The following is a 15,433-nucleotide window of genomic DNA, read 5'->3' on the forward strand; positions in this document are numbered from 1 at the left end:
ATGCTGCAGCGGTGCATCCTGAGGACGTACCATGTGCTTGCTCTGGTGCTGTGTGTGTCAGCCAGGGAGGACTTTGACTGGACCAAGAATGAGAAAACATCTTTCTACTACAGCACCTTCCCAACTGGTAAGACGAAACCTGCACTATAGTCATGTAAAACTTGGTACTATGCTGCATAAATATTAACACAGCTCCCCACTTTGAACATAGTACATAGTATTGTCATTTCTTATTATATTTTATTCTATATATTTTATGTAAATATTGTCTTTATTTTTCATTTGATACAATAGTCTTAAACATTTTTATTACGTATACTTCTTTCTGTGTTTATGTATGCACCACTTATACCAAAGCAAATTTCTTGTATGTGTAATTGGTAATAAAACCAATTCTGATGCTGACATTGATTGTTTCCTCTGTTTTCCTCTGCAGGTTTCTCCTGGGGAGCTGGCAGCTCCGCCTATCAGACTGAAGGAGCGTGGAACATAGATGGCAAAGGAATGAGCATCTGGGATGCATTCACCCGCAAGAAGGGGAAGATATTCCTGAATGACACTGGAGACACATCGTGTGACGGCTACAACAAATTCAAGGTGACATGCCGAGGGAGCATCTAGTTTCCAGTAAATAAGTGTTGTTTTTGTTACACACGTTAGTTGAAGTGCTAAACATTAAGTCTTACCTTTAGAAGTAACATCAGAAAAATCTGGGCAGAAAAATGATCTGTCTGACATTATTTTCTCTTTAATCTCTTAGATTTGTACCTTTTTACATAATATGTAAGATTAAGATCCATTTGTATTAGGGTTGTACCAACTTTTGAATATTTTAAATGTCTTTGTTTATTATTTAAGATACATCTTCTCATATTTGGTATCTCCGAAACCTTGTAAACAGATTGATATCCCTTTCATCTCTGTATGGTAAATATCAGGCTATAGCCAAGAAGCGTTTAGCTGAGTTAGCATTAAGACAAGAAACAGTGTCAAGCCGCTAGCCAGGACTATCTGAAAATAAAATAAATCTGCCTTCCAGAACCTTTTTAGGAAAGCTAAATGAAACAAATATACAATTACTTAACTGTAAAGGTCATTGCAAAGAGCTAGCTGTTTCCCTCTTTTTCCTTTCATTGTGCTAAGCTAAGCTAAGCCCTTCCTGGCTGCAGAGTGGTCGCAAAGTTCTCTAACTTTCGGCAAGAAAGCAATAAATATATTTCTCAAAATGTCGAACTTTTCCTTAAAATTAAGTTCTGAGGCTGTGAATAATGTTTGACTGCACTGCATGATATTTAAAAATCAAATCGTACTCGTTGTTTTCTTAGGATGACATCACCTTGATGAAGGACATGAAGCTGAATCATTATCGTTTCTCCATCTCCTGGCCAAGGATTTTACCAAGCGGACTGAAAAGTAACCATGAGCCTGGCCTTTCTTATTTTAATTTCCTGTGCTCTTTATCGTTGTACACAAAATACTTTTGGAGGTTTGATTGTTGTAATAATAATTTTCTTGCTATTTCTCGTAACATTTTTCATATATATTCTTTTACTTGCTACTCTCTCAGGTGAACACATCAACGAGAAAGGAATCAAATACTATGAAGACCTGATTAACATGCTGCTGGACAATAAGATCACTCCCATTGTTATTTTGTATCACTGGGATTTACCACAGGTGGGCCCTAAACTCACTAAACCTTTCACATTTACAGATTTGAAGCTACGCCGTAGAAGCTAACATGACTTTGCTCCCTAGCTCTTACAGGAGAAGTATGGCGGGTGGCAGAACGTCACCATGGTGAACTACTTCAACGACTTTGCTAACTTATGCTTTGAAAGATTTGGACATAAAGTGAAATACTGGATCACGTTCAACAATCCCTGGGTATGTCCGGGTTGGAGGGAAATGGTGCATTGACTGTCTTGTGAAACATTTTTGTGTTTGACTTGGATAACGGAGAGTGTTGTCTTGTGTTCTCAGTCTATTGCTGTGGAGGGATATGAAACAGGGGAACATGCACCAGGAATGAAGCTGAAGGGAACCGGAGCTTACAAAGCTGCCCATCACATCATCAAGGTAAGACTCAAGAGATGATGCTTTGTGTTCCTTTCTCCTTGTATGCTAATTGAATATGACTAACACTACTGTACTTTGTGATACTTTAGTCATGTTTACTGTACATAGTTCTTTGCCCGTTGTTTGGCCAGCGTTACAAATGTTTTCTTGCAACCGGTTTACACATTTACAAGCTGAGAATAATTTGTTCAGGTTTTCTTATGGTGCAACCTGATTTAGTAAATCACAAGTTTGAAACGAATTAGTTGATATAGAGATCTTAGACCGACATAAAGCTGACGCTGCCTTTCTGTCTCTGAAACAGGCACATGCTAAAGTTTGGCACACGTATGACATGCAATGGCGAAGCAAACAAAAAGGTGACAGCACAATTTTGTTTTCATTTTGGTATTTATGGTCATCAAAGTCAAAGATAATTTGCCATCATGCTGTATGTGTTTGGTGTGTCCAGGCATGGTTGGTATCTCGCTAACGGCTGACTGGGGTGAACCAGTGGACATCACCAACCAGAGGGACATTGAAGCAGCGGAGAGATACATCCAGTTCTACCTGGGATGGTTCGCTACCCCCATCTACAATGGAGACTACCCCCAGGTTATGAAAGATTACATCGGTACGTCACGGTCAACTGCAACTGTTTATAGGAGACACTACACACTAGAAAAATGAAAGCATCTGTTATTTGGCTTAAAACTCAAATGTTCGTTAGCTTGTTGGCACCGTTGTTTGTCTGTTGTCATTTTAGTTTCAGTATTAAACTCGATGAATTTCGACCTTTAGGTAGGAAGAGTGGCCAGCAGGGACTGGGAGCTTCACGGCTGCCCGTCTTCTCGCCCCAGGAGAAGAGTTACATCAAGGGAACCTGCGACTTCCTGGGCCTCGGACATTTCACAACTCGCTACATCACCCCGAAGAACTATCCATCTGGGCTGGGAGACAGCTACTTTGCAGATCGTGACCTTGCTGAGCTGGTTGACCCAAAATGGCCTGATCCAGGCTCTGAGTGGCTCTATTCTGTTCCCTGGGGCTTCCGGCGCATGCTGAACTTTGTCAAGGTATGCAAATAAAATGTCCAGACATACAGCTGTACAATATAGGCAGAAAATGGAGTGAAGTTCCATTGCTAGATGTTAAATTGATTAATCTCAGAAATGACAACAAAAATGCCATGTAAGTTCAAGGTTCAAGGTTCTTTATTTGTCATACGAACATAGCTACAGTGTAGTTATGCCGATGAAAATCTTGTGTCACAGGCTGTCACCGTGCTGCAAGTTAAGGATTCACAGTGGTCTAAAGTCAACTGATCCATTTAGAGACACATTATAAAGGGCTTAACCATGTTTGAAAAAGCAATAGATGGCTTTTAAATACTGAAATGTTTCCTTAATAAATAATTAGAAATAAGCTTAATTTGATTGAGAAGAGTGATATCAAACTCATGTTTGTATGTTAGCTATAAAGTAGAGCAGAGTATGAAGTAAGGGAAATCATCTAGCTCAGAAGTTCAAAAATACAATTACTAGCAACTTTTAAGCTCAATGATTTTGTTTATCGTGTTAGTTTAGTTGCAACAATTACATACAAATAAAAAAATTAATAATGTGTGGCACACAACAGTTAAAGGTGGGGTAGGTCATTTTGGAGAAACCAGCTCGAGTGCGCTAGAATTTGAAAATACACAGCCGGAACAAATCTGCCACTTCCTTACAGAGCCCCTCCTCCAACACACACGAATGCGCACATGACCAATGAGGGCACGAGATAAGTTTGTGCACAGATGGAAGGCTGACAGGCAGGTAGGCCATCCAGTTATTTTAGCCGGGCCGGCTAAAATGATTGGTCGTGCTTTTTACAGTATTACGGCTTCCACAGATTACATTTTTTTATGGATTTTTTGTCAAAGCACTTCAGATATTCATTGCTATCAGGATGTTAAGAGCATTCCATGGAATATAACAAAAAGTGTATCTCGAGCCGGTTTCTCAAACTTACCTACCCCACCTTTAATCATGCCCCTAGCACTCCTGGCTGTTTCCCTCTGTTTTCTGTCTTTATGCTAAGCTAATCTCCTACTAGCTCGAGCTCTACAGTTAACACACACAGTCATGAATGGTATTCATCTTCTCATTTAAGCCTGAAGATTTTTCACATTGCATCATGCCAGTATAACATATTTTGTTCAATAAAACACAAGTACAAAAGGGTCAGTATGTATTCTATTCTTATGTATAATGGTGTCTCTCTAATAGACTCAGTATGGAAACCCCATGGTATACGTGACAGAAAATGGTGTCTCGGAAAAAATGGTCTGCACCGACCTCTGTGATGACTGGAGAATGCAGTACTTTAAAGACTACATTAATGAGATGCTCAAAGGTAAAATAACAGCTCTACTAAACACTGTCTGGTCCGTACATTATACTAATAATAGTGGCCACGTAAAATTAAACATGTCACCTGTTTTGTATTTTTACGTTTCCATGGTTTTACTAACAGCGGTTAAGGATGGCGTCAATGTGAAGGGCTACACAGCTTGGTCTCTCCTGGACAACTTTGAGTGGGATGAAGGATTCTCCGAGAGATTTGGACTCTACTACGTGGACTTCAGCAACAAAAATAAACCACGCTACCCCAAGGCCTCTGTCCAGTTCTATAAACGCATCATCAGCTCCAATGGCTTTCCCAATCAGAGAGAGGTAAACTCAAACAACACACTAAACGTTCAAAGTCTGTCTGGAGCACAACAAGTTTAACTGTTTGTTGGATCTTCACAGGTGGAGAGCTGGAAAAGGAAATCCGTAGAGACTTGTGCTTCCAGTAACCAGCTCCTGGCTGCGGGTTAGTACAATACAACATTATAAAGTGTAGGCTGTGCTAAAGCTGGGTGGGGAAAAACAAAGAAAAATTCTGTCTCAAGCTTGTTATTCCGCTCTCTAACAGAGTTTTTCTTTGTTTCGCCCCTCCAGCTAGAAGAAAGTCCCAGGGAAATCAGGAAAAGGCTTGGCCAGTGCATGATGAAGTTTAGGTACAAAGTTGTTTCTGAGTAAGATTCAAATGTTTTTTTTAATTATGGAATGCTGTTTTATACCTCTACTCGACGCCACTTCATGTATATTTCACTTCTCTACATTTTACTGACAAAAATGAAACTTTTAAGGCCTTGTGTTATTTCACATATAATGTAAGACTTATCAAAGTCAAACAGCCAAATATAGGTTTTGGATTATTACCCACACATGTAAAGAGAGACATTACTTTCCTGTTATGCACCTTTTTTCTATGATTAGAAAATTGAACTGTAAATTGGGGACATTGACTTACATGTATGTGTTTCAGATCCCTTGATAGGCCACATGGAGATGGTATCAGAGATCGTGATTCCCACTGTGTGCACACTCTGCATCCTCCTCAGTGCAGTGTTCCTCATGTTCCTGCTGCGTGGACGCATCTAAAAGAACACACGCACGCACGCACGCACACACGCACACACACACATCTGAGAGTGCCTTCAAACCTGTGAAACTTTATCCTGTCGAGAGCATTTTGTTGATTTAACTGTCCTGCTTTTCTGTTTTGAATAAAAACATTTCTGGGTTGTCAGTATTTAGTTTAAATAGCCGGTACCTGTCACAACTTTGGAAAAATTGATTCAAGCTTGGTATATTATGACTATTTTGAAAATGTTTTAATAAAACGTAGTGTGTGGTTTTTGATGTAGCTTAGTTTTGTAGGCTACTCAAGCTAACTGCAGAGAAGAAGGTTTACCGTCAACAAATGTTTTAAAATGAAAAAAGTGATGGAGATACAGTATTGTTGTACTCGCTGTTGATCATACAAAATAAATACATGTTTAAGACATAACATGTGCTAATTATTGCGTCAATAATAAATAAACAATTTCCTCCAAAGTGTTTTATCCTTCAAAATAAAAGCCCTGAAACTGGACTCTAATATTGAGCTGAGGGAAACCAAACCAACATATTGCAAATCGCCAGGTGTATAAATCAAATAGTGATTATATTTATAGATTATGATTTAGATTATATACATGTAGAACCTTTTTTAAATTACCGAACCACAGTCACACAAACAAAATGCACTCCAAATGACAAACGCAAAGGAATGTAACCAGTCCTGCTCGTATCTTTGCTACTTTGAAAGTTATCTTTCAATTACAAATTAGCTTTTTTCACTTATATCAAACTAATCTATATTAATTTCATTATATTTTTCTGCATGCATATAATTGTGATGAAATGATATGTATTGGTGAAAACTGAAGCTCAAAATAAATGCTTCTTAATGTATAACTTGAAAAGGGTTTTACATGTCTCAATTGCATCAAAATAGCCCTTTTTTGGTGCTAATTTGTACGTATGATCTACTTGTCTGTTGGACCTTTATGTTGAAAAAGGAACATTATAGAACCGGAAGTTGATATCGCTAGCTTGTCGTCATTGCTTGTTGCTCGCTCTCAGCACAACGCTTATCTGGTAAGACAACTTTACTATGACACCGTAATTCATAAGCTTTCACTATTTTAGTGAATTGTGGTAAAAGTTTACTTTTGATGTTTTACAATTTCACTCACATGAATGAAAGCTTACATGTTAGCTAACTGACCCAAAGTATCTCATCAGCTTCTAGTGAACGATAGCGTAACAGCGCACTGTTTACTCTCTTTTACAACTGACAAACTTTACTTATAATTAAAGTCAGGTTATGACGACGTTACGACAAATAAGTGAATACCCTGTCCACTATGTTCTACATCTTCTAATGGCCTCGCTATGTGACGGGGAAACACACAGGACTGACAATGTTTTCGCTTTGTGTGTTTGGGCCATGATTGAGTTTACCGCCTTCTTCTGAACGACCGATATCCGTTTTTCATGACCGATACCGGATATGAGATACGTGAAGCGTGATGGCTGATATCGGGGCCAATAATCCTACTTAATATTAAGACATGGAAGATAAAAACTTGCAGCACTATCATTAATTTTGACACCTTGCAAATAAATTACAGAAATAATGCTATTAAATATATATGACTGGATACCACAGTGTAATAACACTTCATAACATAACGATGCATGTGTTATGTTGCAGGCAGCTAGTTCGTTGAGGTGGACCTGCTATTAAAAAGTTTTTTGGGAAATGTTTTTAAATGTATATAAAAGATAAGAATGCCGTTAAGCATCTTACCAGAAATACAGAAGGAAGAAAGTTAAGTGCAGAATAATGTACATATTACATAACAATTAAATAAGATGTAGAAACAGTAACACTAGTTAAATTCAATTAATTGTATTAACAATTAGTGTGACATTGAAACTATGAATACAATAAGTACCATAACATAGTTGACAGTGCAGGTATTAGGTATACAATGCTGTAACGCTGAGTGCAATTATAGGTAATGCAAATAGTGGACACTATATACAGAATCTCATATCTGATCATGTAAACTGCATGCCAAGGCCTGGTTGTAATGGGATGTGAAATAAATACGATTACCCTCTGAGTCAGTATATCCAGTGTGCAGGTTTATGTACTGCACAGATAATGTAGTGGATTAAAAAAAACAGTGTTTAACTCTCAAATGTAGATATAAAGAAGACCCAAAAGTGTGTCATTATTGTTCGCAAGTATAGGATGTGACTTATTTTCGTTCCCTTCAATTAAGTTATGATTGAGTTTTATATGACACAGGATTTTAAACCCAAATGAATCATGTTATGGATCATGTATTTTCCCATTTGAAATGATATGTTCTTAAAAAAAAAACACAATTCTATACGTTGAACTATTATGGCTTTTAGAGCTATATTTGACTGACCCAGGTTGTACCTTTCCTTTAAGAGTTGTCCACCATGGAAGACGGCCTGTTTGACATTCCTGACTACAACACCATAGAGGATGAACCTTTCCCTCCGCTCCCACCACCTCACTCCCCAGGAGGACAAGAGAACGGAGACCCTTTTGGAAATGGTGAGAAGCGAGAGAATATTCCAATTTAAAGCCAGGTTATACCTAGTGACTGGAAAAAAAATCCAATGATAATCAAAAAGTATTTACAGTTGAAATGCCCATCACTACACATACAAATGGTAATAGTCAAAAGTCACATTTTATTGTCAATCTTTCAGTTTGTGTGTGTGTGGAGGAAATTCCACACAAAACCTAAACAACCTGTTTGGCAAGAAATGAACAAATAATAGAAGTTTAAAACAAAGTTTTGTTAAGACAATACAATCAAAGCATTTAACAGAGTTAATCTATTTCAGCCGAAAGGACCGAGTCTTTCACCAAAAGGTTCGTACAAGATCTGACAACATACAACAGAAAATACAAATACTTTATACACGCAAGGGAAGGGGAAGGTTCTCAGCAAGGCACATTTACATTACAGGAAGTGTTGGCCAGACGGTTGAAACTTGCACACATGTAAAGGCCCAGACACACCAGCCCGATTTTGGGAGTCAGAGGCCGTCAGAGGCAGTCGGGCATTCGCGGCGCCCTACTCAGGTTTGTGTGTCCCGCACCGTTGTCTCTTTACGGCACCTTTTCACACCTCCCGACGCCTCCCGCGGCCGATTCAACATGTTGAATCGGCCGCGGGAGGTCAGAGAAAGTCGGCCCAAGCAATCACTCTGATTGGCTGTTCACACTACCGCTGCCTGCTGGTAAGGACAGTTATTGCCACTCGTCGACTGAAGTATTTGCGGTGTGTTCGTAGGCGGGCGGCGTAGGCGGGCGGCGTAGGCGGGCGGCGTAGGTGGGCGGCGTAGCCGGCGACGTAGCCGACGCAGGCGACGAAGCTGACGTAAAAGTCGGGACGCCTTCGGTACGCGTTCTTTGGTCTCAGGTGGGTGTGTAGCGGCCTTTAATTACAAACCAATGGTCGAAGAGACAGCCTTCTGTCTGTTCTAAGGAAGTGAGAATTAGAGGCTAGATGTGAAATGAGACTTAGGTGCCGTTTACACGAGGACAAAACGGCTTGTATCTGCATAGTTTCTCTTGCGTATAGCCCTATTATTTACACGAGGCCGATAGAAACGGACCCCACAAACGATAACGGGTCCCAAGGTGGATAGATTTGCAAACGAAACGCTCTGGGGGGTCAAACGAGTCCGTGTAATCGCCTCTATACGAATATTTCCTGAAAAAATAACGATAGCCCCGCCTCTCCCCACCTCTCCTGCTCACTGCTGTAGCATGGCCAGTAGCCATCTGATTAATGATACATTTACTACAACAGTGTGTACAGACAGAGAGATCGAATACCGTTTCCCACAATCCCGAGGAATACAAAATACAAATATATCAAAAAATATGTATAAAAATATGTATATATATATATATATATATATTATATATACAATCAACAGACACATTTATACATATGCACACATTAACGACATAAATAAAAGCACAACAATCAATATATACAAAATAACAGTCACTTCTAAATCTGTGAAAAATGTACATTAGTGCAAGACTGTCCATAGCAGCGTGGAAAGTGTCTGGTGCTGGATTTGAGTGTCTGAGTGTGTGTGGGGTGTTAAAGTCATGGTCCAGTGGGGGCAGGTGGGAGAGAGGGAGGGGAGAGAGTTCAGCCTCCTGACAGCCTGGTGGACGAAGCTGTTTTTCAGTCTGGTTGTGCTCGACCTCAGGCTGCGGAACAGGAGGGTGAACAGGCAGGTGGAGGGATGGGTGGGGTCACCCACAATGCTGAGTGCTCTGCGGGTGAGGCGGGTGTTGTAAATGTCCAGGAGTGAGGCCCCGGTGATCCTCTCAGCAGTGTTCACGACGCGCTGCAGGGTCTTGCGGTTGGATGCTGTGCAGCTTCCGAACCACAGCCCCGGTAGAAGAATAGCAAGGCTTTATTCGAAAATACAGCTTAAAATCTACCCTGCTGAAAATGTTCTCTTGTGTAACGTTCAACAAAGGGATGTTGACCACCTGTCCGGTCCTCTGCTGTGTTTGATGCAGGGGACGGAGACGGCGATGTGTCCGGGCTGGCGGACGTCCCTGCTGCTAAAAGGAAAGGCGTGAAGAGACCGCAACCCAAGCTGGACTCTCAGAGGTACCTCAGACATCTGAGCGTTTACATCAAGGCAGAGGATTCATTGTACTGTCAGCTGATATTAGGACGTTTAAACACCAGGACTCCTCAAACTAGGGCTGCAACACAAATACAAATTCTATCAAAATCATTATATTACCTAATTGCATTCAGCGTAATAGATGAAGTTACTGAGTATTTGTTTTTCTACAGGCTCCTCTCAGAAAGAGGTCTTCCAGCTCTGCGAACACTGTTTGATAACGTCCGTTTCAAAGGCAAAGGGAAGGAGGTAAGAGCTGACAAAGCAGCAGGAAACTCCGGAGTAGCTCTTATCAAATGTATTTAATAACATCACATACATTTATCCAACTTTATTATAATGTTTTATCTACGTTCTGTCCCCCCAGGCTGAGGACCTGCGGCTGCTCATGCAGAAGATGGAGAACTGGGCCCACCGGTTGTACCCCAAAATGCAGTTTGAAGATTTTATCGAGAAAGTGGAGAAGCTGGGCAACAAGAAGGAAGTGCAGGTGGGATGAGGATGTTGCTGCTCAATATTTGTATGAGATGTACTTTTTTCGTCAGTGCAGAATGACTAAAATATTTCTTCTTCTCTGCGGCAGACATGCCTCAAACGGATCCGACTGGATATGCCAATGATATACGAAGACTTCATGGGTGGTAAGGAACATGAATTGATCTGAAACATTAGATATTTAATATACATTGTCCGGAATTACAATAATCCCCAGCTAATTGTTGGTTAAATTGACTTTTGGCGCCGTATGCAAACTTTTGAGAGGGTAACATATGGTTTTCTTGGTTTTGAAGTCCATGTATAATCATCCACTCTTCTGTGAACATGTGTCTTTGTTCAGGTGAAGAAGCTCCTGAAACCGACGTCTTCAGGGAGCCAGACCCTTTTGAAGAGGCGGGCTTTAATGACCTGCAACGGCCGATCCACTCCACCCCAGCTCCTGCTGCCCCTCCTCCAATGGCCTCCCCTCCCACTATGCCCTCCCAACCCGCACTATCGTCCCCTCCTTATTCCTCCCCAGCCGCCCCCTCCCTGTCGGAGGAGCAGCGTCGACGCATGGAGCTGAACAGACAACGGGCTTTAGAGAAGAGGCTCTCACGCCAGCAGCAGCCAACAGGTGAGGGTCTATTTATCAGTGCAGTGAGGGACAAATCCTCTACCAATAATGCCAACAAACCTCAGCCAATCACTATCCAGATGCCTTTCGAACAATCAAAAATAAACCAATGGTGATGCTTTCAAGAATATTAATTGCATTCCCAACAGGCCAGTTGGAGATTTTTTATTTAATTATTTTATTTTTAATATAAAACACATTTTTTCCTTAAAAAAAGAAACCCTAAACAATATATAGACATGTATAAAAGAGAATTTAAATAATATTTAATTTACCTTGAAAATCACGCTATTAAAAAAAGTAAGAAATAAAATATATTTCTTAATTTATTTTCTTACTAAAATAAAATATAATAAAAAATTAATTTCACACCAGATTCCGAGCTTCTATTTGTATCCCCCGGATCCCGTCTTCATGTAGATTCATAGGATATATATATAGTGTTAGTATTGTCTGTAAGGCAGTTTGAAAGAAAAATGTAATAATCTGAATAGAATCTATTCTAAATATGTCTAGAATCCAATGCTAAAATATATCATATCATCTGTGTAGTATCAAGAACAGAGATGGGGTCGTTACTAAAAAAAAGTAATATATTAAATATTACATATTACTTTAAAAAAAAAAGTAATATATTACACTACTTCGTTACTCTCTACATAAAGTAACTCGTTACTTTACTCGTTACTTTACTCGCAGGGCCGGCCCGCCCCTCCCTACAGGCAGATCACGCAGACTGCTAAAGTTTCAAATGTTCTCTTTAGTTCAGTTTCCATTGTCGCATAAGACTGATCCAGATAGCTCTGACTATGGCTGTCCTCTGTCTCCTGCTATCTGTATTTTGCGCAGTATATCTCTGAACGATGCGATGGTGATTCCACTGTGCAAATGGGCAACATTACCTCTACTATGAAGGATGCTACAAGCCTGTCCATCTCTGCTTTGGTTACCGGTAATTTGTGCTGCTTCGGTCGGCGGCGGCGCCCTCACAACATCCTCACTCTGGATTCGGGGGTCCTTAGCTATTAGCTTCACCTTAGCATGTGTTCTTTGCAGGTGTTTGTTGAGGTTTGACGTGGTGTTTACAGCAGTGGATAACAGCTTCTGGCCTGGACACAGTTTGCACCTCACCGTCACATTCCTGTCTATTCTTCGGACGAACTCAAAATAATGGGCATACCTCCACCCCTCGAAAGTTATCGCTGACTCAGCCATGTTTATGCAGCACTGCACGTGGAGATGTGGACGTGCAAGTCGCGCAGATTACGTACATATAAACCTGCGGCGGAAACCCCTCTTGTCTGTCAGTGTGATTATGACTGATTTTATAAAAGTAACGAAGTAACGCGTGTCGGGGCAATGTTAGTAACTGTAGTGTGATTACTGAATTATAAAAGTAACGCGTTACACTACTCCGTTACCGACAAAAGTAATATTACAGTAACGCGTTACTTTGTACTTTGTAACGCGTTACACCCAACTCTGATCAAGAATATCATTTTACTTTGAGAAAAGAAGTTTAAACAAACATAAGTATGTTCTTTAAAACTGACATTTACTGTTGACACAATATCTGTCTTTCATAACTCCTCCCCTCACCCTCCAGATCCTTCAGACTCCCAGACTGTCGACTCGACCCCGACTGCTGAACCCACATCTGTCCCCTCTGCTGAACCCACGTCTGCTGAACCCACATCTGCTGAACCCACATCTGTCCCCTCTGCTGAACCCACATCTGTCCCCTCTGCTGAACCCACATCTGTCCCCTCTGCTGAACCCACATCTGTCCCCTCTGCAAACACACCCAGCGATCAGGTGTTAGATAAAATGGAGGATCACGTGGAAGATAAGGTGGAGAATGCGGTAGAAGATAAGATTGAGGATCAGGTGGAGGATAAGATTGAGGATCAGGTGGAGGATAAGATTGAGGATCAGGTGGAAGAGATTGAGGATCAGGTGGAGGATTTGGACCTGAAGCCAGACACACAGGAGCCCAGCGTGCAGCCCCCACACACAGACTCTGAGCTTTCTGCCACATCACCTCAGTGTGAGAAACAGGAAGTACCCAGCCTCAGCCAGGACCCCCAACCCAGCACCGAGTGTGAGGGCGGAGATTAACACTCGGGTGCAGCACACAAGTTTAGGAGCGACTAACTGTACGGCAAAGTTCTCATTTCAAGAACAAATACAACTTGTCTTCTTTGAGTCTGCAAAGAGCAAACCCAACACTTGTTGATATTTCAGAATATATGTATACACATAGCACTGATCCCACATCTGCTGTGTGTTGTTGTAATTTCAGTTACTCCTGAACTGTACTACATGTAAATTGTAAATGGCCATATGACTCTAAATGTCAGTAACATGCCCTCCTGTGTGTGTCTTTTTGTTTATGTAGTAATATAACGGTGCTTTTCTTTTGGACTTTTAAAAAAATGCCTATAAAGATAAATAAAGACTTTCTTTTTTCAAATTGAATCCGTTCAGTATTTGGACACCTCTGTGATTAGTTCAGTGTTGGATACAATCACATAAATTACAAATGAGGGGGACATGACAAAGGGGGGGGGGGGTAGTGTTTGAATGCAGTCTGGTTTGTAATTGCAGGTTTAAGACAGATCCTTATGTACTGAGTTTTGTAGCAAAAATACACAATCCTTCATACAATTTCATATTATTCTAACATATCTGAATTATTGGTTTCCTGTTAAAAAAATAGTTTCTGTAAAAACACCTGAGCAAGTAGCAGTTTTAGGTTTAAGTACATCAGGGCTATTCAATTGGCGGCCCGCGGGCCAAATCCGGCCCCGGGGTGATATTTACTGGCCCTTGGAGTATAATGTTAAAAAGTAATCTACTTTTTTATTTTATTTTCATTTTTTAAAGAGTGCCTTTATTCCAGAGAGGGGAAGACATTGCCTGAAAACTTTGGCGGGCTCGCGTTTCAAACCCACCTACTAGCTACCGTAGTGACAACTCCTGTCATTTATTGCATCTCTGCGTGAATGATTAGATAATTTCACCTAAATGAAATCAAATGAAATGATGTTGATGGTTACATTGCGCGTTCACACCAAGTACTTTGCAGTACTTAGTTCCGGCACTCAGTGCCCCGGCACTTTTTACCCCAGGGCACTAAGTACCAATCGCGTTCACATCGGAGTACTTTTCCCTGAGGGAAGATTACGTAAATGAGCCGCTGACGTCACTTCTTCTTCTTCTGCTTTGGGTTTACTGGCAGGCCACAAACCACTTCACGGCGAGTACAGCAGTGGCGAGCCGTCAGGGCCCTCTAGGCCCTCTGTGAGGGCCTAAGATATTCCAAAAAATAATATTTAAAAACATTAAAAAAAAATATTTTTTTTTAAAATATATATTTTTTTAATATTATTTTTGTTATATTTTTCATTAGTTTTACCGAAAAAAAAACTTGATTTAATAAAATAACATTTCCAAAGAAATAAATCCTTCGAATCTGCCTGTTCAGTCTCTGTTGAATGTGAGAAGCTCGTCTGGCCCTCTCTGCGATTCACAGAGGGCCCGCTATAGTAACTGAACGAGAGAGTAATGTCAAATGACAGTACAATTGACCAATCATATCTTCCCTCTAAATGGGTGGGTTTTATTATCGCGGACTTTATGACGAGTTCCGCCCGCTGTGAAACTTTTCTTGTTTCCATAGCAACAACAACTTCCTGTCAACAGCGTGAACTCGCCTTCAAAATAAAAGCATGCCAAATTACACTTAAGACATACAACTGCAATGAAAGTAACAAACACAATGCAATATCATTTTCAATGTCAAAGAACACAAATTGGGTTCACAGGTGTTGTTTTGTGTGGTAAAGGGTCGCTGTCATTGATGCGTTTTGCACCCTGGGCCGTTGTTTTGATATTCCGCTGAAGTATACGCTGTGACGTAATAACGTCTTTTTTTCGAAGGAAGGGGTGGGGGTCAGAGGGCCTAGGTATAAAGCTCACGGCTCGCCACTGGAGTACAGTAGGTGGCGGTATGCACCTTAAAGTTGTTTGCAATCCGCTACAAAAACAAGAGAAGAAGAAGAAGAAACACTTCCCGCGTATACTGCGACGCCCACCCACTCGCTGTACATTAGGCGTCTGTTTACCT

The 15,433-nt window shown here is 40.7% G+C and overlaps 2 protein-coding genes across 2 annotated transcripts; both read left to right on the plus strand.

Moving 5' to 3' along the window:
* On the plus strand, positions 1 to 5,596 carry lctla (lactase-like a). Its single transcript, XM_034117439.1, has 13 exons — positions 1 to 127; positions 437 to 597; positions 1,326 to 1,413; positions 1,568 to 1,677; positions 1,759 to 1,887; positions 1,984 to 2,079; positions 2,384 to 2,438; positions 2,531 to 2,692; positions 2,860 to 3,134; positions 4,329 to 4,455; positions 4,576 to 4,775; positions 4,854 to 4,917; positions 5,416 to 5,596. The coding sequence occupies exons 1-13, from the start codon at positions 1 to 3 to the stop codon at positions 5,529 to 5,531; spliced, it is 1,710 nt and encodes a 569-aa protein (XP_033973330.1). The 3' UTR covers positions 5,532 to 5,596.
* Positions 5,597 to 6,506: 910 nt separating this feature from the next.
* tipin (timeless interacting protein) lies at positions 6,507 to 13,777 on the plus strand. The gene is made up of 8 exons (XM_034117407.1): positions 6,507 to 6,572; positions 7,945 to 8,073; positions 10,078 to 10,171; positions 10,364 to 10,439; positions 10,558 to 10,680; positions 10,774 to 10,831; positions 11,029 to 11,304; positions 12,911 to 13,777. The coding sequence occupies exons 2-8, from the start codon at positions 7,956 to 7,958 to the stop codon at positions 13,420 to 13,422; spliced, it is 1,257 nt and encodes a 418-aa protein (XP_033973298.1). The 5' UTR covers positions 6,507 to 6,572; positions 7,945 to 7,955; the 3' UTR covers positions 13,423 to 13,777.
* The last annotated feature ends 1,656 nt before the right edge of the window (positions 13,778 to 15,433 follow it).

The sequence above is a fragment of the Trematomus bernacchii genome, unplaced genomic scaffold, assembly GCF_902827165.1.
Source record: "Trematomus bernacchii unplaced genomic scaffold, fTreBer1.1, whole genome shotgun sequence".
Taxonomy (NCBI): domain Eukaryota; kingdom Metazoa; phylum Chordata; class Actinopteri; order Perciformes; family Nototheniidae; genus Trematomus; species Trematomus bernacchii.